This window comes from Lepidochelys olivacea, assembly GCF_965140295.1.
Source record: "Lepidochelys olivacea isolate rLepOli2 genome assembly, chromosome: 4".
NCBI classification, from domain to species: domain Eukaryota; kingdom Metazoa; phylum Chordata; order Testudines; family Cheloniidae; genus Lepidochelys; species Lepidochelys olivacea.
In genome coordinates this window covers 91,846,457-91,873,299 of record NC_140414.1, presented here as the reverse complement: position 1 = coordinate 91,873,299, position 26,843 = coordinate 91,846,457, and the positions used below count along the sequence as shown (strand labels likewise).

The following is a 26,843-nucleotide window of genomic DNA, read 5'->3' as shown; positions in this document are numbered from 1 at the left end:
AGGGCAGGTTAGTCATTCACCTCCACTAGTTTGAGCTCGCTATAGCAAATCAGTTCCAGGCTCCACAATTTTAGCCAGAACTTCATGAGAAATTCCAGAGTTTCTAAATCAGCATAAACTTCAAATGTTTTCAGTCCACTCATGGGCATTTTTAGTTGCAGTGAAGATCAAATCTATCATAATTGTACATATTTATAATTAATTCTAGCTACTAATAACTCAGAAGCATGTTATGCAAAGTTCAGTGATATTTTAATTCATGATTTGACTTGACAAATACAGTTATCTTTTCTTTCATTTAAAACCAAACAAAATCCAACTTCAGTATAGCAGAAGACCTGAAAAATAATTCTCAGTGAGGTTGCACAGTAGCTAGATTGTAATTTTATTGCATTTTACTATTGGGGCTTAATCCATTTGAAAGTCTCTGTGATCTCTTTTCAGAGTAACAGCCATGTTAGTCTGTATTCGCAAAAAGAAAAGGAGTACTTGTGGCACCTTAGAGACTAACCAATTTATTTGAGCATAAGCTTTCGTGAGCTACATCTCACTTCATCGAATGCATACTGTGGAAAGTGTAGAAGATCTTTTTATATACACACAAAGCATGAAAAAGTACCTCCTCCCACCCCACTCTCCTGCTGCTAATAGCTTATCTAAAGTGATCACTCTCCTTACAATGTGTATGATAATCAAGTTGGGCCATTTCCAGCACAAATCCAGGTTTTCTCACCCCCCCCCACCCCACACACACACACAAACCCACTCTCCTGCTGATCTCTTTGGGTGTTTAAACCTCAGTGACTTTCAGATGATATTGCCTCGTGAGACTGAGCCATTCAGCGGAATGGTTGGACTACTGCTGAAGCCAAAATAAAAAAGCAAAATGCAGCATTGCAGCCACAAGTTGGGAAATTTATAGGAGTCAGAGAAATCATTGCAGTTCTGAGCAGTTCTCATAACGTGTGTAACAGTCATGTACAGCTGTGGTTGGAGAGAGGGTTCAGCTCAGCGATTTATCCTCTATTGTTTTGGGATGTACAGATTTGTCTTTTTATGAGCTTTGGCCATGGTTGATGTGTGGATGAGTTTGTTCATTTGTTGTGGGTAAGAAAATTAGGAAAGAAGTCAAAACACTTTCTCCTTTGTCAACCCTGTCATTGTGATTTTGGTTTGTTAAATGGTTCGCTACTTTATTCCTGACGAGGGCCAGGGAGTGAGATTTGACCTCTTATCTCACCATCAACATTAATGTTATCCTTTGAGAATCTGGATGGATGGGGCTATCTGAATACAAAGTGTACTGTATGCATGTTTAATAAATTTAGCCTGACCACAGTCATGCTGAAAACTAATACACTACGAGTTTGTGACTCGTCCAGGAGGTACACAGGAAGTCTGAGAGAGAACCAGGAATAGCACCTAGTTTCCTGATTCCAATGCCAGTTTCACTAGGATTGCTTTCATGTGCAAGGGACCGTCTGGGCTTAATGTGTTGCAAGAATGGGCTGGTAAAGGCCAGAGGATGATATAAACTGCTTTCCCAGGTAAATCTAAAACATGAATAGAACTGGGGAAGTAAAACTGTTGCCCACTGTGGATAAAATCACCCACATATATGTAGATGTCCTGAACCCATCCAACATGATAACTTACATCATAGAATATCAGGATAGGAAGGGACCTCAGGAGGTCATCTAGTCCAACACCTTGCTCAAAGCAGGAGCTATTCCCAATTTTTGGCCTAGATCCCTAAATGCCCCCCTCAAGGATTGAGCTCACAAACCTGGGGTTAGCAGGCCAGTGCTCAAACCACTGAGCTGTCCCTCCCCCTGGCTAGGCAAAAGCCAGGACATTATTCTTAGGAAGGGTCATTGTGGCATGCTAATGAGATGTTTCACACTCCATCCCCTTCAGTTTCAAATGCCCTCTCCATCTGTAGAGAAGGAACCAGAGGAGGGTGAGAGAGAGATGAAGGCTTGCACCAGAAGCTAAGCTAAGTAGGTAGGCACTTTCTATTATTTGTGGGCCTGCTAAGGTCTGCCAGAGTGAGCTCTATTGTTGCAAATATGATGATTTTCATAAAGTCAAACTGTTTTCAGGTATTTCTAGGACATGTTAACCTGATCCTTCTATAAATACAAATAGAAGAAATATATACAAAACATCCACTGACACCATTTCCCAGCTCCCCTGGCCTTTCCTCTCCTTGACTTGCCTATAAGACATCTCAAATTATTATTATTTGTATTACCATGGCATTTAGGAACCATAGTTATGGACCAGGACCCTATTGTGCCAGGCACTATACAAACACAGAACAAAAAGATGATCCTTGCCTCACAGAGCTTACAATTTAAGTATAAGACTAGAAACAGATGGACATAGATGGATAAACAGGGGAGTACAGGAACTCCTCACTTAATGTTATAGTTATGTTCCTGAAAAATGTGACTTTAAGCAAAACGATGTTAAGCGAATCCAATTTCTCCATAAGACTTAATGTAAATGAGGGGGTTAGGTTCCAGGGAAATTTTTTTCACCACACAAAAAACTATATTATACACACACACACACACACACAGAGAGAGAGAGAGAGCACAAGTTTTAAACAATTTAATACTGGTACACAGTGATGATGATTGTGAAGCTTGGTTGAGGTGGAGGAGGGAGGACAGACAGAGACACACACCCTGTGTGTGTTTGAGAGATAGAGATGCACATTTCCCCTTTAAGTATGAAGAGTGGGGTCAGAAGTACTGTGCCTTGTTAATTAGATCAGCAAGCTGAGACCCAACCCAGCTGCTGCCTAAGGCAGCAGCTCCCTCCGTCAGTGTGTCCCCCCTGCTCTATGGAAGATGGGGTAAGCAGAGTGCAGGAGCAGGGGGGAGGGCGACACCCTGACATTAGCCCCCCTCATCTTCCCCTGCCCCCCACACAGCAAGCAGGAGTTTCCAGGAGCAGCTCCAAGGCAGAGGGCAGGAGCAGCACATGGCAGTGGGGGGAGGGACAGCTGAACTGCCGGCAATTGATAGCCTGCGGAGCAGCTGCTGCACAGGGAACTTAGGGGAGCAGGGAGCTGATAGGGGGGCTGCCGGTCCACCCTGGTTCCAAGCCCCCACCAGCTACCTGCAATGGGCTGCTCTTCCTGCAAGCAGTGGACAAAGCAGGCAGCTGCCAAATGACATTAGAAGGGAGCATTGCACAACTTTAAACGAGCCTATTCCTAATTGTCAGCAATGTAACAACGGCAATGAAACAACATTAACTAGGATGACTTTAAGTGAGGAGTTCCTGTACAAGGAAAGCGGGGTGACAATATTGCTCAGCATGATAGGCAGTGGCATAGCAGGCATCAAGTGTTTTGTAGGCATCACAGCTAAGGAGCATTTTAGAGGAAGATAATGAGAGAGCTTTGCAGACGTGTATGGGAAGGAACAGCATGGGATAAAGCAAGAAGGTGCTTGTTTGAAAATTTAAAACGTGTGATGGAGGCTGATATATGGGCTGACTGAAGGTGGAAGCTGACCCCTCAATAGTAAATGAAAGTTTATAGGATAGTATGGGGATAAGGGCCTTGAAAGTGAAGACAAGAAAGTTACATTTGATGCAATAGAGAAGGTTGAGCCAGTGAAGGGATGCAAAGAGAAGGGTAACATAGTCAAAGTGATGGGCTAGGAAAATGGTCTCAGTATTCTGAATGGAAATGAGTAGGAAAAGATTGTGTTTGTTGAGGCTAGAGAAAAGGATGTTGCAGTAATCAAGATGCACGATCACGCAAGTGTGGATAAGTTTTAGCTGTGTGGATGGATAGGAAAGGCTGTATTGTAGAGATGTGATGCAGAAAGAACTTGCAAGATTTAGACATGGACTGGATTTGAAGACCTAGAGGGAGGTCTGAGTCAAACAGAGTTACAGGCCTGAATGACAGGTAGGATAATGGTTTTTCCACAGTGATTGAGAAAGGAAGTAACAGGGAGGGTTTTGGAGGGAAGATTAAGAAATCTGTTTTAGACATATTGAGCTTGAACTGACAGCTAGACATCCATGAACAGATGTTAGAGAAACAGGCCAAGATTTTAGTTTGCACAGCCACACACAGGTCTGGAGTAAAGAGGTACATCTGTGAATCATCAGCATGGAGATGGTAGTAGAATTTGTATTTGCAGTTGAGATTACCCAGTGATAAGGTATAGAGGGAGAAGAGAAGGGGAGCAAGGACAGAACCCTGTGGAGCCCCTAGAGAAAGCTGGAGGGCAGATGAGGAAAATTCTCCAAAGGACACACTGAAGGAGTGATTAGAGAGGTAGAGGAGAACTAGGAGAGGACAATCATGGAAGTGAAGAGAGGACAAGACCTCAAGGAGAAGAGCATGATCAACAGTGGGGAAGGCATCTGAAAGGTCAGTGAGCATGAGGCTGGAGTACTGGTTCTGATTTAATCTTCCATAAAAGCTGAGATCAGGGGAGTCAATACACGCAACAAGTACTTGAGCTCTCTTGTGGAGTGGGCCTGGGGTTTGAAGTTAGTGATCAGGGCTATAGATTTGGAGCCAAAACTAGAGAGGGAGCAGAAGAGCCAGTAAAAAAGAAAAAGAAAAATCATTGGTGCTCATTTAAAAACTGCGCACCCAGCAGATTAATCAATGCTCAAATCCTGGCTAACACTCAGAACTTGTATTGCAAAGCAGAAGGAGCCCCTCCAGTATAAGCTTGTGAGCATCAGCTGAAGAAAGCTCAAGTATCTACAAATGTGAATATGTAAAAATTCACAGGAAAGAACTTAACTCAGACTCACAACATGTACTTATGAACTCATTCAGTGTATCTGTAACTATTTACCTGAAGAAGAGCTCTGTGTAAGCTCAAACGCTTGTCACTGTCACAAACAGAAGTTGGTCCAATATATTACCTCATTCACCTTGTATCTCTAATATCCTGGGTTAATATCCAACATGACTACAATAATACTGCATTCTGTTTATATATCTATATTCATGATGTATATATTAAACTGTGAAGATATTCCAATATTTATATCAAAGTACGTTAATGGTTACTTTATCATAATAATTTTCTTAGTTTAAGGGTTATGTTAATCAATGAAACAACCTAACTGTAAGTTAATGTTTTTTCAGTGAAAATTAACTTCCTGTAGTTGTGACAAACATGCAAAAGTGTTATATCTGTAGGAACTCATGTCGGGACAAGTCTTGCTCTCATTGATGTCTGCTGCAAAATTCTCATTTATTGTAGTGGATGTCGGATATGTCCCTAAATGAAATAGCCATATGCAATCTTCTAACGTGTTTATTCACTTGACATTTCTATTGATTATTCTAACAGTACTAATGCAAATATGGTTCTTTTATTCAATAGGGTATCACATTTGATGAGTTCAGATCATTTTTCCAGTTTTTGAACAACCTAGAAGATTTTGCAATTGCAATGCAAATGTATAATTTTGCAAATCGTTCCATAGGACAAGGTGAGAATTATTACTTTTTTGTTAGTAAGTGATTAAAAACAGATCTTTTGTGCAACTTGCAGTCCTGCTCTTGTCCTAACAATTTTTCGTCATAACTGGATATTACTAGGAAAATAGGCTATAACTGTATCACTGAGAGTTTACTTGATATTTGAAAATAAAAATACATCTGCTGTTTATCAGAAGATAGTGCTGTCTTTTTCACCACTTTCGGTGAACACTGTCATTTAAACAGATGCCATCAGTGCAAACTAATTTAATCATTCTTTTTCCTCCAAAAATTGAAAAATATTTAGCTGAATTTGATTAATACTGATTATTTCCTTATTTTGCTAATTCATGTTTTATTCATATGCCTAGAGATCTGTTGTAATTTTAGAAGATATTATACATACAACTCATAGACTCATAGACTTTAAGGCCAGAAGAGACCATCGTGACCATCTGCTCTGATCTCCTGCACATCATAGGCCACATAACTTCACCAACTACCTCTTGTAATAGATCCATAATCTCTGTCTGACTTACTGAAATCCTCAAATCATGATTTAAAGACTTCCAATTACAGAGAATTCACCATGTACTCTGCTTTAAACCAGCAAGTGACCTGTGCCCGATGCTTCAGAGGAAGGCAGAAAAACCCCAGGGTCTCTACCAGTCTGACCTGGGGGGAAATTCCTTCTTGACCCCAAATATGGCGATCAGTTGGACCCTGAGCATGTTGGCAAGACCCACCAGATAGACACCTGGGAAAGAATTCTCTGTAGTAGAGCCCTCCCGATCTATTGCCCTATCTATGACCATTGGGGGTATTTGATATTAGCAGTTACAGATGGACCGCATGCCAATGTAGGCAATCTCATCATACCAACCCCTCCATAAATTTTTCAAGCTCAGTCTTGAAGCCAGTTAGGTTTTTTGCCCCCACTGCTCCCATTGGAAGACTGTTCCAGAACTTCACTCCTCTGATGGTTACAAACCTTCATCTAATTTCAAGCCTCAGCTTGTTGATGGCCAGCTTATATCCATTTATACTTGTGTCAACATTGGCACTTAATTTAAATAACTCCTCTCCCTCCCTGGGATTTATCCTTTGATATATTTATAGAGAGCAATCATATCTCCCTTCAGCCTTTGTTTGGTTTGGCTAAATAAGCCAAGCTCCTTGTATCTCCTCTCATTAGTAGGTTTTCCATTCCTCTGATCATCCTAGTAGTCCTTCTCTGCACCTGTTCCAATTTGAATTCATCTTTCTTAAACATAGGAGGCCAGAACATCACACAGTGTTTCAGAGGTCTCACTAGTGCCTTGTATAATGCAATAACACTTCCCATCTCTACTGGAAATACCTCACCTGATGCATCCTAGGATTGCATTAAGATTTTTCACAGCTTCATCATAATGGCAGCTCACAGTCATCCTGTGATCAATCAATACATCCAGGTCTTTCTCCTCCTCTGTCACTTCCAACTGATACGTCCCCAGCATATTATCAAAAATGCTTGTTTTTAGTCCCTAAGTATGTGACCTTGCACTTCGCACTATTAAATTTCATCCCATTTCTATTACTCCAGCTTTCAAGGTCATCCAGCTCTTGTATAATATTCTAGTTCTCCTCCATACTGGCAGTACGTCTCAACTTTGTGTCATCCACGAATTTTATTAGTACACTCCAACTTTCTGTGCCAAGGTCATGAATGAAAATGTTAAATAAGATTGGTCCCAACACCAATCCCTGACAAACTCCACTAGTGACCTCCCTCCAGCCTGACAGTTCACCTTTAAGCATGTCCTGCTGGAGTCTCCCCTTTCATCAGTTCCTTATCCACCTTTCAGTTCTCATATTAATGTACATCTTCGCCAGTTTAATAATTTCCATTGTGAAACTGCATCAGATGCCTTATTGAAATCCAAGTAGATTAGATATACTGCATTTCTTTTGTCTAAAAAATCAGTTATCTTCCCAAAGAAAGAGCTCAGATTGGTCTAGCATGATCTATCTTTTATAACACCTTGTATTTTATTCCAGTTACCTTTTGCTTCTATATCCTTAACTACTTTCTCTTTCAAAATTTGTTCCAGGCCCTTGTATACAGTTGAGGTCAAACTAATGGGCTTATAGTTTCCTGGTTCGCCTTTTCCCCTTTCTTAAAAATAGGTACTATATTAGCGATTCTCCAGTAATAGGGTAGGACCCCCAATTTTACAGATATATTAACTCCCCTCTATACCTGCCCTCCATTAATATTATCCTCAAATAATCTTTATAATCTTATTTCATTTGTTAAAGGAAATACATACATAAGTGTAGATTTGGCCTTGTATTTGCAATACTTACAACTTTCAAACAGGTTTCAGAGTAGCAGCCGTGTTAGTCTGTATTCGCAAAAAGACAAGGAGTACTTGTGGCACCTTAGAGACTAGCAAATTTGTTTGAGCGTAAGCTTTCGTGAGCTACAGCTCACTTCATCGGATGCATTCAGTGGAAAATATAGTGGGGAGATTTATATACATAGAGAACATGAAACAACGGGTGTTAACATACACACTGTAATGAGAGTGATCACTTAAGGTGAGCTATTACCAGCAGGACAGCGGGGCAGGGGAAAAAACTTTTTGTAGTAATAATCAAGGTGGGCCATTTCCAGCAGTTGACAAGAATGTCTGAGGAACAGTGGGGGGTGAGGAATAAACAAGGGGAAATAGTTTTACTTTGTGTAATGATCCATCCACTCCCAGTCTCTATTCAAGCCTAAATTAATTGTATCCAGTTTGCAAATTAATTCCAATTCAGTAGTCTCTCGTTGGAGTTTGTTTTTGAAGTTTTTTTGTTGAAGAATTGCCACTTTTAGGTTTGTAATCGAGTGACCAGAGAGATTGAAGTGTTCTCCGACTGGTTTTTGAATGTTATAATTCTTGACGTCTGATTTGTGTCCATTTATTCTTTTACATAGAGACTGTCCAGTTTGACCAATGTACATGGCAGAGGGGCATTGCTGGCACATGATGGCATATCACATTGGTAGATGTGCAGGTGAACGAGCCTCTGATAGTGTGGCTGATGTGATTAGGGACTTCAAAAACAGACTCCAACGAGAGACTGCTGAATTGGAATTAATTGTCAACTGGTGGAAATGGCCCACCTTGATTATCATTACAAAAAGTTTTTTCCGCCGCCCCGCTGTGTATGGTAACACCCATTGTTTCATGTTCTCTATGTATATAAATCCCCCCACTGTATTTTCCACTGAATGCATCCAATGAAGTTAGCTGTAGCTCACGAAAGCTTATGCTCAAATAAATTTGTTAGTCTCTAAGGTGCCACAAGTACGCCTTAACTGACAAACAGTTTCCACATGTGTCTCAGTTCCTTCTCATAGTGCCTATGGGATACAGTTTTCCATGTTTGGCTTCTGCCCAAAGATATGGGGAGGGGGGTGCGCGCAATGGCTCATAAAAAGCCCTTAGTGAGGGGGTGCATGTTTCATAAACTTGAACAGTTGATTGGATCATAAAGTTATAAGCAACTGAAAAATTGCTTCTAAATATACTCAGAAGTATCTGCTTCTGATCAGGCTCAATCTTTCATCTCCAAACTTGGGTACACCACCTAACATGTGTACCGATGGGGCTTTTGTCTTTGGACAGTGGATCAAAGAAAGAACTTGGAGGGGAAGTGCCACCTAAATCTACGGTGCCTTATATATAATACAATAATATAGTGCATCAGATCTCTGTTATGATACACTTTCCAATTATGTGATTACACTCAATATAATATATTTTGTAAATTGCAATCTATGAACTAAATTCTCTGCTGGTGTAAATTAATGGATTTCAATTAATCTGCAGCAGTTTTCACCAATGAAGAATCTGAGACTATTTTTTTTTCCTATACAACTTTCGATAGTCAAGTATATATAAAATCATCTATAATCATGTAACTAAAGATAGTATGGCAGAGCTGAGAAATTCAACTGTAATTTGCATATATCCTTACTTTTGACTGCTTAAATGTGCAAACATAACTTAGCAATAACATCATTTTTGCATTTCATTACATATGGTTCACTAGGAAAGTTTATGCTGAAGAGGCTATATCACATCATGTAAGCTTTTATGATATATCCAGAAATTAAAACACCTAATATGACTTCTGTGTTTTACTTTTTTCTTTTGATGTATTGTTTACATAGATGAATTCAAGCGTGCTGTGTATGTAGCTACAGGCCTGAAGCTTTCAGCACATTTGGTGAACACAGTCTTCAAGATCTTTGATGTTGACAGAGATGACCAGCTGAGTTATAAAGAATTTATTGGCATTATGAAGGACAGATTGAATCGAGGGTTCAGGGTAAGAATGTTAATATTACCTTTATTTTAATTGACTCAGTATTGCCAAATTAGTGAAAGTAGCCTGTGAACTAACAGCTAATTAAATCTTTATATTTTGAAAGACTTAGGAAACAGTCTGGAAGATGAATCTCTTCCTGATTTGTAGAAGTTTGTTGTTCTGGGAGAACCATAGATAGGGGATCAGACTGTGCCTTTACAGTACAGGACCACCTCAGAAGTGCAGAGTGCTCTCCTGTACACGCTGCCATTTCTCCTGGCTGGTGTGGAGTGGTGTAGGGATGGAGGTTTTAACGGGTACTGTGTTTGTGCCTGGACCATTGACAGGGGAGAAAGGAGGAAGGTGCCTTCCACCTCAGGCCTTGTGTATCTGTGCAAAGGCAGTTACTGACAATGGGTGTCTGCAACAGATACAGTTGATCAAGGTTTTAATTAGTGAAGTTAACTATTAGTGAAATCATGCTGAGCATGATTAGCTGCAAGTGTAGCCATGGACCAAACTATATTTCTGTGTTCATCACCAGTTGTTAAGACTCTCTTTTCAGCAGCAGCTGTGGGGCTTGGAGTTTTTTGTTTGTTTTTGTATAAACAAGGTTATTGTGGCCCAAATCTCCTTTTTGATCATATAGGTCTGTATCGAGAAGATTTAAAGTCAACATTACAACACAGGAAGATTGGTAGAGAATAAGAAATCATTTGCTAAAAGCTGTTGAAGAAAATGAGCCTGTAAATTGACTTTAGAGCTTTGCCACGGGGCAAATCTGTAAAACTTACTGCTCTGTACTCTCTTCCCACTCCACCAGCAAAGGAAGAAAATTTTGGGAGTGTCAAAGTTTAAAGGAGAATTTTTAAATAACATTGGACAATTGGGACCTACACCTGAACATCATTGCATAGTGGTGTTTATGTGATTGCATAGCTATTTTGCTAGACTTATGAGTTGATTTGGGATTTAGAAATAACTTTAGAATTTATTTTTAAATGGAGCAGTTAGAAAAATTAATGCATCATTTTATGACCATATGAAGTCACACATTTTTCTTACTGTTTTTATACAGCAATATCACAAATTATTTATTTAAATTTAGTTTTAAAATGTAATATGCTCTTTTCAAACTGACAATATAACCATTTAGATACAAGCTTTAAACTCATATATAAAGAGAGTACAGTACTTGTTAAATTGAAATTTGGTTTTGTTTTTTCATACTATTTTAGCCACTGTATTACTCACTTTTAAAGTAGAATAGATTTCTAAATTGACTAATTAATGTTAGGTCTTGTGTAGAAGGTGATGTTGAATCTCGTAGGTGACTTGGCTTTCTTTGTTGTATTTTGCCCCATGAAGAAAACATGTTGATGACATTCCTTCAGAAGCGGTGACACATATGTATTTCCTGCTGATGCTCAAACCATAATTTTTTTTCCTGATAGTGTGGAAGTGTAGTTGTTTTATAACCATTAGAAGATGTTTAACTGCATGATTAACTATGTTAACTAATTGTAAATGTGTCGTATATGTTAACTTAAGCAGTGCATAGAGTAGTTACTAAATAATTATTGTGAATATGGAGTATATGTATGCTTCTTTTTAACATTATTAAAAAGCAGGACAGAAACCAAATATAAGCTTTAAAAGTCACCTTCGTCAGACACTATTTTGCTTTCCATATACCATGCTTTCCTTATAGGCAACTTGAAAAGCTCTTGGTTCACAAAATAGGGAGTGTACTGCACACACTAGGCTAGATTGTGATATCTTTACTCAGGCTGAGTGGCACCTTACTCCACAAGTGATCCCATTGGTTTCAATAGAACTACTCTAGGAATCAGGTGCTACTCACTGTATGTAAGGGTATCAAAATTTGGTCCCATACTACACGGACAACAATGATATAGTCACTTTTATTTTTTCATTTTATTTATTTATTTTTCTTACAATGGTTATAACTACCCATTGCCTTGTCATATGATTCCTAAAAAATATATTATTTCCCCGGGAGAGTAACACTCCAGGACACACTCAGAAATAAACTTCATGGTACGATTATCTGTTTTTAGCAAGGTTTCAGAAATAATACAGAAAACATGTCAGCATCCACCATGGGTAAGTAATGGTGTCTGTTGTAAACCTCTTGCAAAACTCTCTCTTCTTTTTTTTAATAAAGTCTAATAAAACACAAACAAACATTACTGAGTTACAGAATGTAAAGGAAAAAGGGCATAGCATGTAGTGCCTTACTGCTTCTTAAGTGCCCAAATTGGCAGGAAGTATCTATGATCTTTCAAGCTGCAGAAGGTTGCAGATATCACCTCTGTAGCCAGGATAATTTCTTTCCAACTAATTTGACCTTGTAGAATTATACAGTATTTATTATTGGCAAAGCAAGTACAGTGTAACTCTTTAACTATGATTATAGTCACATTTATAGTGTGCTGAAACAGTCGTCTCATGCTAAACTGAAATTAACATATAAGTAACAAAGCTAAGAGATGGTAGGAGGGAAAACAGCACAATTAAGATAATAGATTTCAAGAAGTCAGACTTTAGCAAACTCAGGGAGTTGATAGGTAAGACCATGGGAAGCAAGTCTAAGGGGAAAAACAGTTCAAGAGAGCTGGCAGATTTTCAAAGAGACATTATTAAGAGCACAAGAGCAAACTATCCCACTGCGTAGGAAAGATAGAAAGTATGGCAAGAGACCACCCTGGCTTAACCAGGACATCCTCAATGCTCTGAAACTCAAGAGTCCTACAAAAAGTGGAAACTAAATCAAATTACAAAGGATGAATATAAACAAACAACGCAAGCAAGTGGTGACAAAATTAGAAAGGTCAAGGCACAAAATGAGTTTAAATTAGCTAGAGACATAAAGGGTAACAAGAAAACATTCTACAAATACATTAGAAGCAAGAGGAAGACCAAGGATAGGGTAGGTCTGTTCATTCAATGTGTGTGTGGGGGGGGACAATAACAGAAAATATGGAACTGGTAGAAGTGCTAAATGACTTTCATGTTTCAGTTTTCACCAAAAAGTTTAGTAGCAATTGGACATCTAACTTAATGAATGCCCGTGAAAATTAAGCAAGATCAGAGGCTAACATAGGGAAAGAACAAGTTAAAAATTACTAGACAAGTTAGATGTCTTCAAGTCACCAGAGCCTGATGAAATATATTCTAGAATACTCAAGAAGCTGACTAAGGAGATAGCTGAGTCATTAGCAATTATCTTTGAAAAGTCATGGAATATAGGACAGATTCCAGAGGATGGGAAAAGGGCAAACATAGTGCCCATCTATAAAAAGGAAATAAGGACAACCCGAGGAATTACAGACCAATCCGTACCCAGAAAGATAAAGGAGCAAATAATTAAGCAATCAATTTGAAGAAACCTAGAAGATGGAACCTAGTCAGCATGGATTTGTCAAGAACAAGTCATGTCAAACCAACCTAATAGCTTTCTTTGAGAGGCTAACAAGGCGTGTGGATGGGGGGAAGCAGTAGGTGTGGTATATCTTGACTTTAGTAAGGCTTTTGATACTGTCTTGTTTGATCGTCTCATAAACTAGGGAAATACAACCTAGATGGAGCTACTATAAGGTGGGTGCATAACTGGTTGGAAAACCATTCCCAAAGAGTCGTTATCAGTGGCTCACAGTCAAGCTGGAAGAGCATATCAAGTGGGATCCCGTAGGGATCAGTTCTGGGTCTGGTTCTGTTCAATATCTTCATCAGTGATTTTGATAATGGCATAGACAGTACACTTATAAAGTTTGCAGACGATACCAAGCTGGGAGGGGTTGCTAGTGCTTTGGAGGATAGGATTAAAATTCAAAATGATCTGGACAAACTGGATAAATGGTAGGGTGAAATTCAATAAGGACAAGTGCAATGTACTCCAATTAGGAATGAACAATCAGTTACACACATACAAAATAGGAAACAACTGCCCAGGAAGGAGTACTGCAGAAAAGGATCTGGGGTCATAGTGGATCACAATCTAAATATGAGTCAACAGTGTAACACTGTTGCAGAAAAAAGCGAGTACCATTCTGCATTAGCAGGAGTGTTGTAAGCAAAACACAAGAAGTAATTCTTCCGCTCTATTCCACTCTGATTAGGCCTCAACTGATTATTATGTCAAGTTCTGGGGGCTACATTTCAGGAAAGATGTGGACAAATTGGGGAAAGTCCAGAGAAGAGCAACAAAAATTATTAAAAGTCTAGAAAACATGATCTGTGAGGGAAGATTGAAAAAATTGGGTTTGTTTAGTTTGAAGAAGGGAAGACTGAGGGGGAACATGATAACAGTTTTCAAGTATGTAAAATGTTGTTACCAGGAGGAGGGAGAAAAATTGTTCTCCTTAATATCTGAGGCTAGGGCAAGAAGCAATGGACTTAAAATGCAGCAAGGTAGGTTTAAATTGAACATTAGGAAAAACTGCCTAACTTTCAGGGTGTTCAAGCACAGGAATAAATTGCCTAGGGACGTTGTGAAATCTCCATCATTGTACATTTTGAAGACCAGATTAAACAAACACCTGTCAGGGATGGTCTAGGTAATGCTTAATCCTGCCTTGAGTTCTGGGGACTGGACTAGAAGACCTCTCGATTCTAGAAGACCTTCCAGTCCTAAGATTCAATGAAGTGGTTTCTTAATAAATATAATGATGTGTTAAGTCCATAGCAAGTTTTGCAAATTCCATTTGCTAAGAACATAATATAAGAAAGGACATACTGGGTGAGACTAATAGCCCTCTAGCCCAGTATCCTCTCTTCTGACAGTGGCCGGAACTAGATGCTCCAAAGTAAATGAACAGTACAGGGCAATTATCAAGTGATCCATCTGCTGTCATCCCCAGACCATGGGGTTGCATCCATGAACAGCTTGGCTAAGAGCCACTGATGGACCTATCCTCCATGAACATATGTAATTCTTTTTTTAATCCAGTTATACTTCTGTCTTTCATATAAGCGCCTGGCAATGAGTTTGACAGTTTGACTGTGCATTGTGTGAACAAGTACTTCCTTTTGTTTGTTTTAAACCTGCCTATTCATTTCATTGGGTGACCTCCCTTGGTTCTTGTGTTATGTGAAGGGGTAAATAACACTTCCCTATTCACTTTCTCCATGCCATTCATGATTTTATAGACCTCTAAGATATTCCCCCTTAGTCATCTCTTTTCTAAACTGAACAGTCCCAGTCTTTTTTATCCCTCCTCATATGGAAGTTGTTCCATACCCCTAATCATTTTAGTTGCCCTTTTCATAGACTTTAAGACTTTAAGGGACCATTATGATCATCTAGTCTGACCTCCTGCACAACGCCGGCCACAGAATCTCACCCACCCACTGCTGTAACAAACCTCTGACCTACGTCTGAGCTATTGAAGTCCTCAACTCATGGTTTCAAGACTTCAAGGTGCAGAGAATCCTGCAGCAAGTGGCCTGTGCCCCATGCTGCAGAGGAAGGCAAACCCTCCCCCCACCGCTCCCAGGGCCTCTGCCAATCTGCCCTGGAGGAAAATTCCTTCCCGACCCCAAATATGGTGATCAGCTAAACCCTGAGCATGTGGGCAAGACTCACCAGCCAGACACCCAGGAAAGAATTCTCTGTAGTAACTCAGATCCCACCCTATCTAGTGTCCCATCACAGGGCATTGGGCATATTTACCTCTAATAGTCAAAGATCCCATCATACCATCCCCTCCATAAATTTCTCCCTACTTTTTCCAATACACCTTTTTTGAGATGGGCTAACCAGAACTGCAGCCAGAATTCAAGGTGTGGGCATACATGGATTTATATAGTGGCATTACGATATTTTCTATCATATTGTGGATCCCTTTCCTAATGGTTACTAACATTCTGTTTGTTAGCTTTTATGGATAAAAGAAGACTAATAGCTTCTGCTGATACAATATTTTATATCTGCAGAGAAGTATTTGGCTGGTCAAACTTAATGAAGATCAAATTTCAATTTATAAAGTCCAGATGCAGTGTTTTAATATTTTAATGTGAAATACCATACATCCATACACCCTCATAAGTCGCATCAGTCTTTGTTATTAGTTAAAAATATCTAGTAAGAAAAAGTAATAGAAACTAAATAACAGCAGGCATCTGTTTGGAGTGTGGCTTTTCTAGATGGCATTTCTTTTTTGTCTAATGTAAATAATACAATTATTATTGCAATTATAGATGATTCCCTACAATCAGAGACCCTCCTGTATGCTAACTTCTCATATTAGTTATAAAACCCTGCAGTTTTTACTGTAGTTTTTCATAATGGCCAAGTAAGCTTCAATTTGCTACATTTTAGAGACCCTGCAATTGTACCTTTTGAATTGACATGTCATGTGACTGTTTTGACATAGTAATGATGATTAATAAAAGTAAAAAATCCTCTTAACTTTGAGTGCTGCCTTGAAAGGAAAAATAATATTCTGTTCTTTTGATTAGTTGTTAGAGCAATGTTTCCTAATAATTGAGATTGTTTAAAAATTCTGTTTTATTGGGGATGTTTTGCCTCAAAGAAGCTTATGGTTATTACAATTAATAGTAAGTATTTTAGCACAAAGTGTTCTGTGGCCACATTAAGCCTGAATAAAGCAAATGCACTTAATAAAGCATGAGGCTAAGTGAAACTGGAATTCTAAAAAGATTCTGCCAGGACTGTAGGTTTTGCTCTATAAAAGGGATCGTTCACTTGAATGTCAGTTAAAGGACAGAAAGTTATGGGGTTGGAGAGAGGACCAGATACTAATCTTTATACAAAATTAACAAGTATACACAGTCATTTTCTCTTCCATTGTCTTACACTGTCTACTTGTCTAACTGGGTTACTTAACACTATAAATTAGATGTCTATAACAATTAAAACATTATGAAAACTAAATTTCCAGTACCTGCCTTCATAAATGGAATATTTAAGAAACTAGCATAGACCTAAAACAGTTGACTGTCTAATAGGTTTTATATTATATAAAAGAATTTATATCTCTTTTTCAAGTATGGGACTTGACATTAAAAGAAAACTGTTATAACCTGAGAGAGAGGGTTTAATTTGAAAACCGTTTTTGAGATAATCTGATGTATTTAACTGCCACCCAGTGGTCAGTCAGAATATTGCCATAGGTTTTTTGTTAAAAGCTTGTACAAATATTATATAGTAGGAAGGCATAACAATGAAAACTGTTTTCCTTGTTTTTTGTTTGATTGAAGATAATGATTTTCATATATTTTATTTTTAAAACTGTAATGCTAAACCATTTCCCTCTCCTTTATAAATTTTATCTTCAATTACAATTCATTTGAAATATAAAGACTGAATGATAAAAAAAGTTTTACCTATAATTGACTATTTACTCTGACTAACTTCTAGCTATTTGTCGTTTAATCCCCATTCTTTTGTATTTTCATGCCACTGTTGTCTTATGCTTACCTCTGGCTGCCTTCACATGTTGTCTGCATATGCACACTTCTCCATCTTCTGCTCCACAGGGATACAAAACTGTACAGAGGTATACCACTTTCAAAGCCTGCGTGAAGAAGGAACTCTATAGCCGATAAGTTACGGTATGTGTTAGCTGCTTAGTCTTTCTAAGTGTGCCAGCATGCTGATGGGAATGGCTGCATGTTAAACTGCCACTGTTCTGTTTTGCCATTACAGAATTAAGGAATAGATTATCAGAATGTGATCATCATAGTATTTTACAAGGTCATATAATTCTATTTCAGGCTGTCATTGTTTTGTTGGCTTATTGCTTTGTTTGTACTGTATTAAAGAAAACGCTTCTTCTCCCTCTCCCACAGCACAGATTTTGTGAGTTTCTGTTGGTATTTTCTGTCTGTTCTGTAACTAGTTTTATTCATGCTTCAGATAACTCTGTATGATATATATGGTACTAAAGACATCTATAGTAAAGGTAGATTTTCCCTTCTCCCACTGAGAAATGGTTATTTAATTTAATTCCACTTTAGTTTGAAAGTGTACATATTTTTAATAGCTTGGTGTATTTCTAACATTGCTGCTTGAACTATCTTTCCATTGAAAGTGTGTGTTCATGCTTTTTTGTGATTTAAGGTCATAAATGCCATTTTTTTTTCCTTTCTGTACATAATAGACTCATAGATATTAAGGTCAGAAGGGACCATTATGATCATCTAGTCTGACCTCCTGCACAATGCAGGCCACAGAATCTCACCCACCCACTCCTGCAATAAACCTCTCACCTATGTGTGAGCTATTAAAGTCCTCAAATCATGGTTTAAAGACTTCAAGGTTCAGAGAATCCTCCAGCAAGTGACCCGTGCTACAGAGGAAGGTGAAATAATAATTGTATAGTAGCTACTCATGGGGCATTAACAACTAGTTTAGGTCCCAAACATAGTTTCATGGGGGGGAAAGGGGCCTGTTAGAATCTGGCCCTACACACCACTGTACGATCACTAGTCTGTTGCAAGTGGAAACAATTGCTAGGTCCCATGTGCTTCCAAACCAACTGGGTCTGGCTAGAGTGTAGTAACTGTTTTAGCTCTGGAACCGTAGGCCAGACTCGGACCACCTGTCTTCTGTCCTTCCTTGGAACATGAGATGCTGCCATCCAGCTGCCATAGACTCTGAAATCAGAGTCTGAGGCCTCCCAAACAGCCCACTCTCCATCCACAGTCATTTACACACACTGCTGTAGAGCTCCACCTAGGCTCTTAGCTTCTAGTTTAACCCACTTGGGAACAACATAGCAGGAAAGCAAGGAACACATGCTTAGCAATAGAATTTCTTAAGCATAATTACTTTACACTTAAAGCACTTAAGAGTTACAGATCTTTGAAAACCACAAAACCCCTTGAGAAGCACCCTCCCTTAGGCTGATCTACCCTTCCTGTGAGTCTGAGGTTTGTCAGTGTTTCAGGCTGCACAGAGTTCCTCCTCTCCTTTCTCCTTCAAGTTGTTTTTACTTGTGGCCATTATCATTCCCTGCACAGAGCAGAATGAGGCCACTGTCTGTTAGCCATTTACTCAGACTGAGAAGCTACATGCCCACCAGTCATGCTTCCCCCTTTTCCCCTTCAGGACCTTGTGTAGAAAGCCCATTGTTGCAAACAAAGTTGTTGGCCCCTGATTGGGATTTTAGTGGCTCTTAAGGGGAACATCTATATAGCAGTTTGTCATTCCCCGCTTGGGTAGATGTACATGCTCTAGCTCTGCTTGAACTAGTGCCTAAAAACAGCAGTGTGGGCATGGGCAGCCGCTCAGGCTAGCTGCCTGCGTATGTGCCCAGGGACTCAGGTGGGATTGTACTCGGGCAGCTAGTCTGAGCCAACACCCGTGTAGCTGCAGCTATGCTGCTAATTTTAGTATGCTAGCTCAAGCAGAGCTAGTGCGTGCAGGTCTACCTGAGCTGAGAATTATACCTCCCAACTGCTGTGTAGATGTACCCTTAGTGTTAGTCCATCAGCAAGGTATCCAACACCTTTGCTGGACAGAGCCGCTCTCAGGAGTGTAGTACAATAGGTTATCTTTGGGTATGTGCAGGCTTGTGCTGTCTGTATCCAAAATTTCCACACACACACACAAGATAGAGCTCAAAATTTGACTCAGACATATCCCACACTGTCACATATGAAACTTAGAATCAGTAGGACTTTATTTCCAAAAAAGAAAACTACATTTTGGTTACACTTTGTAGTTTAAAAATCCTATGTGTGGGTCCAACCCAAATACTGCAGTATTGTGTTAGTGCCTCAGAACTGGAAAGTAACTCATTCTAAACAGGCAAAACTCTAGTTTCTCTGCACAAGTGAAGTGGTAAAAACAAAGTGATTTTTAAAATTCTTTCAATTTAATAATCTAACTGGTTAGTCACACAGGGTAAGAATTATTTTAGATTAATTTTATCTTCACATCACCTCTAAGGCTCACTATTTTGATTCCCAGTTTGGTAACCTGAGCATTATCTTTCTTTCCTTTGTTCCTACCTTATTCAATCTCTCGTTAACTAAAACCCCAATCCTGCAGTTTCTTCCAGGAGTACTTTGTTTTCTCTTCCCCAATAGTCCTTACGCATCCTCCTTTTCCTGTACTGTTATATGCCTTGACATACCTTTGTTTGTCTCTTTATACTTTAGACTGTAACTTCAGGGCAGGTATCAGGTCTTAAATAGATTGGTAAAGTGCTGTACATTTACTGTGCCTTTTTAGTGAGTTTCAATAGTAAGTATTTACCAAATTGGAACAAAATGTTATCACTCAAAAGAACTCCAAAACATTAATATTAAACCTAGTAAAATTCTGTTGATATGAGAGGCTTTGTGCTTTAAGCATCAAGTATAAGTGCCCATACTCCCTGAAACCAGAGTTTTAAATCCAAGCAGAGTTAATTCATCCTTCTGACATAGTACACTGCATGGTATTCAGTTTATCTATGTGTAGACTCTTTCAGGTGAGACTGAAAAACTGAAGTCCTGTCTGATGTACCTGGACATTCTCTTGGGGCTTCTTGCAAGAGTTGGTCTTTTAACCTTCTTTGCTGAAGCTAAAACTCCCCCTTCCCTTAATGTGCACCAATTGGTTAATGCCCTCGACCCTAGTGGCAGTTGCATTTCAGTAGTGATGTATGAAACATACCATATGTACTTTGTGAGGTAATTTTAGTTCCTTTTGGATAAAAGATGTTACATTCATTTATAATACTAATCCATGTTATGAAGATTGTTGAGCTGAAATTGAAGCAAGCTTTGGCCAACTTTATTAATTAAAAACATAAGTGATGTGATTTTGAGCCTGCTGCTCTGAGAGTTGTCTTGGGGACAATAGAACCTGCACTATTCACACTATACGTATTATTGAATGAAAGTGAGTTTATATACCCTTTTAAAAAGTCATTGCAAAACTAAACTACAGAATAATTGAAAAGAGAATAAAGGCAGAGCCATTAACCAGTGTGAAACTGAACATTTATTTCAGAAAATTAATTAATTTAAACACCAACCTCATGTACAAAGAAACACATAGTATGTCTGCAATATAAAAATCTGCCATATAGATCACCCAAGGTTAGATGCAATATGATCACTCTCAATTTTACTGTTGTTCCAAATATAAACGTAAAGACTTTAGTCTATACTTTGATATGATTTGTATGGTAAACTTAGATCAGTAATAAAAGATATTTAAATATTTGGCATGCTTATCACTGATTATACCACACTTGGAATCTGTACCCAAAAAGAAACAGAAGCACATTCTGCTATGTGTTACATATCTCTAAACTGCACTAATGACATTTGCTTCACAGCATGAAGCATGCTACCCTTATAATAAATAATGAAATCTGTCTTTGGGGAACAAGATCCAAACTTCGCCTGGTTCAAACAGTTAACAATAGTCTTGCAGATTTTGTCTCTCTTTCTCTGTGGCTGTCCCTGCAAGGCATAGCACGTGAATTAGCATCAGTAGGAGTTCATTTGGTTGAAGAGGAAAGGGGACAAGAAACTGTTAAGAAAAGACAATGGAAGACTGATATTATAAGTATGAATTCTAAAAGCTAATTTATGTTTTCTTATTCAGTTTCTTATCTAATATAAATGTTTTATACAAACAAGATTTAGATTTGTCATGTGGTAAAGGTTTTAAAAACCTTTAATTTCTATGCATTCCCAATGTACAATTCTCGTAATAAAAGGCTATCTTTTTATACACTTAAACTCGACCATCATAACAAGCAATATTAGGAAAACCAGATAATTGTCTCGGAAACATTGTTGCTAGGTCTTTTCTCTGAGGCAGGCAAACTGAAAGGTGAGCAATGACTTCTCTTTACTGATTGTGCAGAAAACTGGGATTACAAATCCAGTTTTAGTGTTGTGTGAACAATAGTCTTGTAAAGTAGATGGATTATATTGGATAAAAAGATTGAATATAGTAATGACACAGTTTATTTGGTTTATTGTTTAATTCTCTCAACTATTTTTCACTCATAATTTTAGAGAAAATTTTAGATCATATTGGATTCATAACTGAAGAAAGTCTAGTTTTAAGCTCTGCAAGGAAGAATCTTACACTGCAAAATGTGCTGTACTTCAGTCAGTGTTTGTTACACTGGGGTATTTGTTATTTGACTGCTGACTATGGACTGTGTTCCCAGCCACGTAAGAGGAAGCTAGCATCTCCCATTTCTTCTAGAAAGCATATTGACATTACGCCTCTCAACACAAGTATCAGCTGCCAGAGCCTTTCCCTGCTGCCAGAGTCTTTCCCACAGCTTGCTTTTCACTGGGAAGTGTAACTACATATCCCTGACATGCTGCCGCCAGTGGTGTGCAGTGGCAGCAGCGGCTTATTTGTGATGGTAGCTACATTTACTTCAGATCAGATTTGGAAAGGCCATGTTAAGAACCTTCAGAGTGCACGTATGAAGCTTTTCCTCATCTAAATGTGCTGGATTGCAGGCCATCAAACTAGATAAGGTAATTTTTCATCTTGGAAGTTCTCAATTGAGGGCCTTTAAAAATACAATACGAGACCCATTTTTCTTTTCATACATTTTACAAAGGGGAAAATTGGGTTGTGCATCTAAATACATAGAGTGAGTATATTAAATAGTCTAAAAAAAAACAAGACAATACACTCACTTAGAAAAGGGTGAAAACATTGGAGAGTGTGATTTTTAGAGGCAAAAATTCTCCTAATTTGATATACTGAGACTAACTACAGCAGTGCCGGCACATTAGAAATACATAGATAAATGGCTAGAGTAGCTTGGTTTATAAGTGTATTTTAAAAATATTGAATTTATGCCCAGGAACAATTGATGAATTTATCTTACAAATTTAAAAGTAAAGATAAATCTATGGTTACCTTGCCCCTCTAGTACCTGATCTTTTGTTTATCGTTAATGTATGTAAGTAAATTACACAAGATGCATGTGACCAGGGAACTAAGTAACAGACTCAGTGATGTGTCAGAGGTCACACAGGAAGTCTTGCAGAACAGGGAATTGAACCCTAGGCTTCTGGGTCCCATGTTAGAGCCCTAACCACTAGACCAGGGATCTCAAACTCCAATCACCAGGAGGGCCACATGAGGACTAGTACATTGGCCCGAGGGCCGCATCACTGACACACACACACCCCTCCGCTGCCCCCAGCCCTGCCCCCATTCCACTCCTTCCACGAGGCCCCGCCCCTGCCCCACCTCTTCCCACCCCTTCCCCACCCCCATTCCAACCCCTTCCCCAAATCCCTGCCCCAGCCCCGCCTCTTCTCCTCCTCCTCCTCTGAGCGCGCGACTCCCCACTCCTCCCCCTTCCTTCCCCCTGGAAAGCACTAAGCACCACCAAACAGCTGTTTGGCAGCGGGAAGTGCCTGGAGGTAGGCAGAGGAGCGGGGATGCGGAGCACTGGGAGGAGGGGGTGCAGGGGGCGGGGAGCTTGGCGGCCCGCAGGAAATAACTCCAGGGAGGCACAGGGAGCTTGGCGGGCCGCAGGAAATAACCCCGCAGGCTGTGCATTTGAGACCCCTGCACTAGACCATCCTTGCTCCCTATTCAGCCTACTCTCTTCTGGGTATTTGTCAATGTCTCAGAACTGCAGTACCATTCAGCAGAATAGTACTTTTTTATAGGATGCTCCAGGATTGAAATAACAGAAATCTCATTGTTCAGAATTGACATAACAGTGCAAGAAAGTTTGTGTATTATCTGCCTTCATTTTATACTTGGCTATAGCCATTGCCATGAGTCTTCTACAAGCACCAAGATATTTTGGTATTTTTATTTTATTGTGTAAAAATGTGAACCTTTTGACACAGCTATGAAAATGAAGAAATTATCTTAAAAGCAGGAGACTTCTGAACAAAAGGATATGTTTTCATTTAGCTACCAATATAGACTGAGTTACTGGGTGAATACTAACCATGTGCTTGTGATGGAGGTGCAGTTCTGGAAACTGCTTACTCACCTTCAGACAGATCCACAACCATGCTCATGTGCAAGGATCTGCATATCAGACCTGAAAAAGAGCTCTGTGTAAGCTCGAAAGCTTGTTTCTCTCAACAGAAGTTTGTCCAATAAAAGATATTACTTCGCCTGTCTTCTCTCCCTAATCTGAGGATTTAGCACTTCCTGGTTGTAGTAATGAAAAATTTACCTAGTTTGTATGAACACCTGTAAAATATAATCTAGTGGCAAGGAATTTAATGCACATTGTCTGTTTCTAATTCTATACTTGTTCATTTTTAACAGGAGACCCCAAAATATGGTTTGAAGGATTACTATGTTTGTGTGACGACTGTAACAAGCGAACATTTAAGAGAGCTCTGGAAGCAATTTCGGAGTCGAGATACGCTAGGATAAAAAACTGAAGGAAAGAAAGAACTTCAGCATTTGGTTGCTACTATTTTTCCTAGATATTGTGTGTGAAAAACGACATAACACAGGTAAACTATGTAGCTTTCACTTGCAGCACTATGCACTGAATCACCATTGGGTTTTTTCACTTGATTTGCTGATCTATTCATGGATTTTTTTCAACCACTTTTTCAGTATGTGTTTTGTTTTAAGGGTTGACTTACACTGTCATCTGGCCTATAAAAGTATATGTTAAAGAATGTGTATTTAAAGAAGTGTGTTGTTTATATTTATTTTGAGATGTGCCTTTCATTTAAAGAATTTTTTTTTTCATTCTGGTGAATGTGCCTTTTGGCAGTGGTGAAAAATTATTTCCATGTGGTGGGGATGTGAATTTGTTTTTAGAAAATGAATATTATATGAAATTTGTGTTAAAACAGGGATGAGAATGCACTTTGTAGCAGAACAGTTGCATAAGTGTGGAATGTACAGGTTGTAAGTACTCATGAGTCAACAAAACTGTCATTTAAAAACAACTATAAGTCGCAGTTGTGATATAGGATAATGTGAATTATTGATTGCTGTTAATTAAGAGGTACTGATGTCCAACAGCTGTAAGTCTTACTGTTATAATCTTACTGATTCAGTTTAATAAAATTTCCTGATTTTAAGATGTCTAATTGTGTACAATATAATGAAAATAAAATGGCAAAGTATTAGCTAATATTTGTATCATGTTAGGTAATACAATGCTACTTAATATATAGCATTGTGTTTCTGTAACTTTTTTGCCAGAGTACGGATTTCAGCTTAATTATGTATTACTTGTAATAATGCACTTTTCATAAAATTTGGGCATGGTATGGGGCAGAAATTAATCCTATCCAGTTCTGCTAGACTGGCATGCAGTACTGAAAAAATATTGCCCCCGGGGTGTGGCTTTAAAAAAATTAAAAGGAATGCATGCAATAGCACAGAGCTACAGCCAGTTACAAAATGTTACAATGGAAAATGTAAACACCATGAGACTTTGGAATTCTACCTGAATCAAATTCTAGAATTAAATAATAAGTTTTAATACAGCTATGGGTTATGCAAGCAATCTGTAGCCTCCCTGGCCTCATGTCTGTAGATTTCTATGTTGTGAAGAATGATTTTGTTGTTGTTTTGTTGTTGTTGAATTAGGCCCTAAAAAGTCATGATTAATGGAGCACAATTATGCTTGTTTTTACATATCCACAGTCTTTTTTGTTTGGCTGGGGGGGCAGGTTTGCCTCAATGTAGCAATTGCATTTAAAAGTTTTGCACTGCTTTTACAAGGGGCTACAAGGCTGATAGCATAAAGTAAATAAAACCCTAATACTAACTCACTTTAACACACACGATTTTAATGTAACTCTTAGGAAAATTTATTGAATATGAAATTAATCAGTATTGACATAAAAGCAATCTGTGCATGAAAACGGATTATCTAATATTAATCTATTTACATTGTTATCAGTTGTAAAAAAAAAAGGTTTGGTTTAGTGGTGCAATTCAGTCCTAAATCAGCTATTAGGCACAACATACTGTTTTTAATCTTTCATTGTTATCACAAACACAACAAAGAGTTTTATTCTTCCATCATGTAGAATGTGGCTGTCTGTCACTCAAAGACCATATAGTATTTTTAAATGCATGAATAGAAAAGAATATGTTTTCTTCTATGTTAATAAGATTAAGTTTCAGGACTAATCAATTTACAAAGGTTTTATTCATTTTTTAATTGACTTTAAAAAAAATTTTTTTAGAATTTCCACTTTCAGAAATATCAATGTTAGAATGTTTTCTTTTTACATGGCTTATCTGGCTTTAGGTAAAAATCATATAATAAGAAAATACTAGCTAGAAAAATGTCAGAAATATTCTACTGTAGACAGCATTTCCGTGACAAATACTCAGGCAGTCCCTACTGCACTCTCCTCTCACAGCTGACAACTAGAAAATCAAAGAGATTTGTACTAATGCTGATAGGCCCTGATGTTGTAATTAACAGTATGCAGTGGACTGCTTTTTCAATGTGCAATCAATTGCAGGACCAATCACAATGTATGTAAAATCTTGGTATCATTTTTCCAATTTGTATTTTTTTCTATATGGTGCCTAAGTACAGTAGACTGGCATAAAATAGAATATAGTACTGTCAGAGTAGTTCATAAGACTGTGCTTTCTGCTTTGTTTATTAGTACAATAACAATAAATTATGTAACAGTACACTAATATGAAAAAATATGCTTGTCATATTCTTGTTTATCTCAAAATAAACGCACTTGAAACAAACTAATTTCCTTTGTTGCAGTGCAGATGAATCAAATTATGGGCTAGCTTTAGGGGTGGGCGGACTAGGCGACTGCCCACGGTGCCATTCTAAGGGGGGGCGCCTCCAGAGCAGGGGTTCCTTTCCTCCCCCTGCTGCTTGGCTCTGCTGCCATCTGCAGCCAGCTGCAGCTCCGGCCCCACACTTTGGAGCAGCCTCTGGCCAAGCTGTTCCCAGGGGTCTGTTGTGCAGAGCGGGGCAGTGGGAGGCTGATGTTGGGGTGTCCCCTTTCCCCTACCTGTGTACCCGGTCTCCTCTGAGCTGGGGTGAGGGTAGTCTGTACTGCTGCTTCTGAG

The 26,843-nt window shown here is 38.7% G+C and overlaps 1 protein-coding gene across 6 annotated transcripts in view; it reads left to right on the top strand.

Annotated features, from left to right (window-relative positions):
• The window catches only part of MICU3 (mitochondrial calcium uptake family member 3), a 151,481-nt gene extending 124,967 nt beyond the window's left edge, over window positions 1-26,514 (top strand). For 2 of the 6 annotated variants that reach the window (XM_084625409.1, XM_084625411.1), the window contains 4 exons: window positions 5,379-5,487; window positions 9,684-9,841; window positions 17,345-17,419; window positions 24,087-26,514. In XM_084625409.1, coding sequence (XP_084481535.1) covers window positions 5,379-5,487; window positions 9,684-9,841; window positions 17,345-17,413 — 336 coding nt within the window. In that variant the 3' untranslated portion in view covers window positions 17,414-17,419; window positions 24,087-26,514. The remainder of the gene's footprint in view (window positions 1-5,378; window positions 5,488-9,683; window positions 9,842-17,344; window positions 17,420-24,086) is intronic. The other 4 variants (XM_084625408.1, XM_084625407.1, XM_084625410.1 and 1 more) reach the window with 3 other exon arrangements.
• Window positions 26,515-26,843: the final 329 nt, after the last annotated feature.